General features: G+C 39.5%; 1 protein-coding gene across 1 annotated transcript; it reads left to right on the forward strand.

Annotated features, from left to right (window-relative positions):
• The first annotated feature begins 1,021 nt into the window (after positions 1 to 1,021).
• LOC132894977 (odorant receptor 131-2-like) lies at positions 1,022 to 1,990 on the forward strand. The gene has a single exon (XM_060935126.1). It carries the CDS (start codon positions 1,022 to 1,024, stop codon positions 1,988 to 1,990), a length of 969 nt encoding a protein of 322 aa, XP_060791109.1.
• The last annotated feature ends 2,862 nt before the right edge of the window (positions 1,991 to 4,852 follow it).

Genomic DNA, 4,852 nt, shown 5'->3' on the forward strand with positions numbered 1-4,852 from the left:
TGGGTCTTAATCAACTTATTAATGCGACTTATGAAGTGAATTGGTTGGACCAGCTCTTATTTAGGGGTTTCATATGAAAGGGGGTGCATACCGATGCACACTCCAGATTTCTTTTTTTTCATTTAAATTATTGTTTGTGTCACAATCAAACAACAATTTGCACCTTTAAAGTGGTAGGCATGTTATATAAATAAAATGGTGCTAACCCTCCAAAAATCCATTTTAATTCCATCTTGTAATGCAACAAAACAGGACAAACACAAAGGGGGATGAATACTTTTGCAAGACACTGTATAAGCCAGAATCATCAAAATTAAAACAAAAAAATTCCTGAATTATTTCACTTTACATGTTAAAATATCTGAAGTTTTACCTTTTTATGAACTAAATTACTATAAAATGAACTTTAAATAAAGTGTAAATGAAGTGCATCTCAAACAACCAATGAAAAAGGACTACCCTTACCCTGAGCTGAATAAAACAGACAAACTGAAAAAAAAAACATCTTTCAAAATATATACTATACTATATATACTGTGCACACTAGAAACACAAATTACTTATGCATTTGTAGTTTTAAAAATCCCAGATAATAGCCAGGGGTGGTGAGAATGACCTGGATGCATGTGAATGAATGCAAATAACTTTCACCAAGTTACAAAATGAGGGCTTGCAAAGTATTTACAATGCATGAGGTCTACTATTCACACTCAGGGGTGTGATACCGTCTGTCTCGAGGGCTTGCACATTCCCATAATAAATATCAGCTCACATCGGTATTATTTCTTAGAGTTAGTCTGAAAAGTGGGGTAATTGGCTGCAACAGATATAATATCTGCACCAGATGTGCAAACATTTCATTTGGAAATATTTCCTTGTTTGTTTGTTTGTTTGTTTGTTTGTTTGTTTGTTTGTTTGTTTTAAAAATCTGATCTGTGAGGAAGTGGTGATGATTTGCAGATATTAATTGCATATTGTTAGTGATATCTGTAAATATTTCATTGCCCCACTTTTTTATATTATGTCAGTTATTAATGATAGCACAGTTGAGGTTTTGCTTGTACATCAGCAAATATTCCAGGTTGCAATGACTGAGGGACGAATGGCAAAAGTTAGTTTTATAATGTTAATGTCTCTGTTCTTTATCTATTTAAATGCCATCATGGTCTACACTCTTTGGAGTAAGCCTGTTTTTAAAGAGACTCCACGCTACATTCTGTTCAACCACATGATTTTCAATGACTTGATTCATCTCTTTGTTACGTCTTTGTTGTATATTTTTGGTCTGGCCTATCTCAGGTTAGTCATGGCTGCTTGTGCTTTTTTAGTTTTGGTGTCAGGTACAACTTTTAATAATGCACCTTTAAACCTGGCTCTGATGTCAATAGAGCGTTATGTGGCCATATGCTTTCCTCTAAGACATGCTGAAATAGCCACTCAAAAAAGAACTTGTATTGCCATTGGAATTATTTGGTTTATGGGTTTGATAAACTATATAGTTGACTTGTTTTACAGTGCAGTGACAGATCCTAAATTTTTAACTTCACAAATATTTTGCACAAGAGAAAGGCTCTTCATAAAGCAGTGGCAAGTAGATGTTTCTCAGGGCTTTAATGTATTTTACTTTGTGTCAGTGTCTATGATCATCCTTTTCACTTATATTAGCATTTTGATCACAACCAGGTCCATTTCCTCCAATAAAGACTCTGCTGTGAAAGCCCACAAAACTGTACTGTTGCACCTCATTCAGCTGGGCCTGTGCCTTACCTCTTTTCTCTATGGCATTATAGAACGAGCGGCAGCAATGGCCAGCAGCAACAGCAGCCTCTTCAGGGAGCTGCGTTATCTAAACTATGTGGTTGTGCTGCTCTTGCCACGCTGCCTAAGTCCACTCATCTACGGACTGAGAGATGATGCCGTACGACCCTTATTTGTGTACTATTTTTACTGTGCCAGAGGTAAACGCATGACCACTGTCAATGTACACTGAACTAAGGACATTTTCCAGATGCTTAAGGATATTGAAACTTTTTTTTAATGTTTTCAGTAACTCATGAAGAAAATCTATTATGAATGGTTATACACAGTTACCTTGTAATTCAGAATTCCTAATGCTGGGGTAAAGCACAGCTCCTACCACTTATCCATGTTTGCATGAAGCTGAAACCAAGTGATATATTCTCAGTCAGAGGGGACTGACCACTGTTTTATCAGGTCTGATGATAAAAATGTGTAATGTTTTGTGTAAAAATTTCTCATCTCATCTCATTATCACTAGCTGCTTTATCCTGTTCTACAGGGTCGCAGGCAAGCTGGAGCCTATCCCAGCTGACTACAGGTGAAAGGCGGAGTACACCCTGGACAAGTCGCCAGGTCATCACAGGGCCGACACATAGACACAGACAACCATTCACACTCACACCTATGGTCAATTTAGAGTCACCAGTTAACCTAACTTGCATGTCTTTGGACTGTGGGGGAAACCGGAGCACCCGGAGGAAACCCACGCGGACACGGAGAACATGCAAACTCCGCACAGAAAGGCCCTCGCCGGCCACGGGGCTCGAACCCGGATCTTCTTGCTGTGAGGCGACAGCGCTAACCACTACACCACCGTGCCACCTGTGTAAAAATTTAATCCCGTTATTTGTACATGTTTGAACAGGGACTAATAGTCTTTAATGCAAATGTTTTGATGATACTCTGCTGGCCATTTCAAACAAATTAAGTTAAAAAATAATAATAAAAAATGTGGTCATTAAACATATGGTAGATTATAAATAAGGTTTAGTAATGAATACTAAAGAAAACCTCAATAAATGATGCTGATAGAATGTGTTAATTAATGTCCATCTCCTTTCCTGAAAGTTTTTTAAAGTTTGTTCTTATTTAATTTAAATCTCATACAAGCAGCAAATGGGCTTACTTGGTTTAAAATTACAATAGACTGTTTGACAATGTTGGGTATTCTTGTAAGTCTAGGCTGAAAAGATATTTTAGTCAAGCCTTTTGATAATAGCCTATTTTTAAGTAAAGGAGCAGATCTGGAGGGTTCTTGGGCAAAAAATGCATTGGTAAACTGGCATATTTGGATGCCGGTTATCTCGCGTTTGGATGCTGTTCCGAATACCCAGTATGTACTAATGTCAGTTAACTGCCTACTACCCGAACATTACTGTAGTATGTTTTGGTATGTCTGCATACAATGGCTGTAGTAGATCATCTGTGTACCATTTGACTATTATGTATATGGCTAAATATGTACTGAGTATTCAGACACTCTACGGATTGTGACGTGCTGCTTTATATGTATTACCTAGTATGGTAGTATGAGTATTTGGAAGCAACCGATGTGTGGCATAGAATCTTTTTCCATGTGTTTGGGGAGTCTGCCACATGCTGTTGGGCAAACTCCAAAGATGTAGTCTTCAAGTTATGCCACAGATTCCTAATTGGATTGAGATCTGTGCTTTGATTAGGCCATTCCAAGACATTTAAATGTTTCCCTTTAAACCACTACAGTGTAGCTTTAGCAGCATGTTGAGGGTCATTGTCCTGCTGGAACATGAAGCTTCATCCCAGCCCCAAATCTCTGGCTGACTCAAACAAGTTTTCCTTCAGCATTGCCCTGTATTTAGTGCCATCCATCTTTCTTTCAGTCCTGACCAGCTTTCCTGTCTCTGCAAAAGAAAAAGTCAAGTCAAGTTTATTGTCAAATATGCTATACATGCTCGACATACAGCACAGGTGAAATATCAGTCCTCTCTGACCCACGGTGCAAACTGGCAATGCAGTAAATAAAAATAGAATAATTGAAAAAAACAAACAATATAAACAGTATAAACACTCTAGATAGGAACTAGACAGACTAAACACTCAAACAATATAAACAGAATAAATACTGTATAAACACTAGATAAGAACAAGACAGACTAAACACTCAGACAATATAAACAGTATAAAACACTCTAGATATGAACTAGACTAAACACTCAAACAATATAAACAGTATAAATAAACAGTATAAACACTAGATAACAACAAGACAGACTAAACACTCAAACAGACAATATAAACAGTATAAACACTCTAGATATTAACTAGACTAAACACTTATACACACACACACACACACACACACACACACAAATTGGTACAATAACCAAACAGTCAAGGGCACTTGAGGTATAGCAGGTAAACATGAAACATGAAATAAGCAGAATAAACAAACTAGCAGCTGTTAAGGTGAGGTAGTGCGGAATAGTGCAAATGGGTGAGGTAAAGTGAGATGTGCGGTCCCTGAGTTCAGTGCGTTAATGAACAATGAGATGTAGGTATGCGTGTGTGTGTGTGTGTGTGTGTTGGGGGGGGGGGAAACTGTGAGGATGACATGTCAGATGCTGAAGGGGTGTGTGCGAGCAGAATCTGTGGCAGGGGGGAGGAGGGGCAGAACAGGGAGGGAGTTGAGCCTCCTGACCGCCTGGTGAAAGAAACTGTTCTTGAGCCTGCTGGTTTTGGCCCGGAGACTCTGCAGTCTCCTCCCCGACGGCAGCAGGCTGAAGAGGCTGTGAGATGGGTGGGTGGGGTCACCTGCAATCCTGATGGCTTTGCGGGTGAGGCGGGAGTTATAGATATCCATAAGAGAAGGGAGAGAGACACCAATGATCTTCTCAGATGTTCTCACGATGCGCTGCAGAGTCTTGCAGCAGGACATGGTGCAGGCACCGTACCACACGGTGATGCAGCTGGTCAGGATGTTCTCGATGGTGCCTCTGTAGAATGTGTGCATGATGGGGGCCGGGACTCTTGCTCTCCTCAGTTTGCGGAGAAAGTACAGACGCTGTTGGGCTTT

The sequence above is a fragment of the Neoarius graeffei genome, chromosome 12 (assembly GCF_027579695.1).
Source record: "Neoarius graeffei isolate fNeoGra1 chromosome 12, fNeoGra1.pri, whole genome shotgun sequence".
Classification (NCBI taxonomy): Eukaryota; Metazoa; Chordata; class Actinopteri; order Siluriformes; family Ariidae; genus Neoarius; species Neoarius graeffei.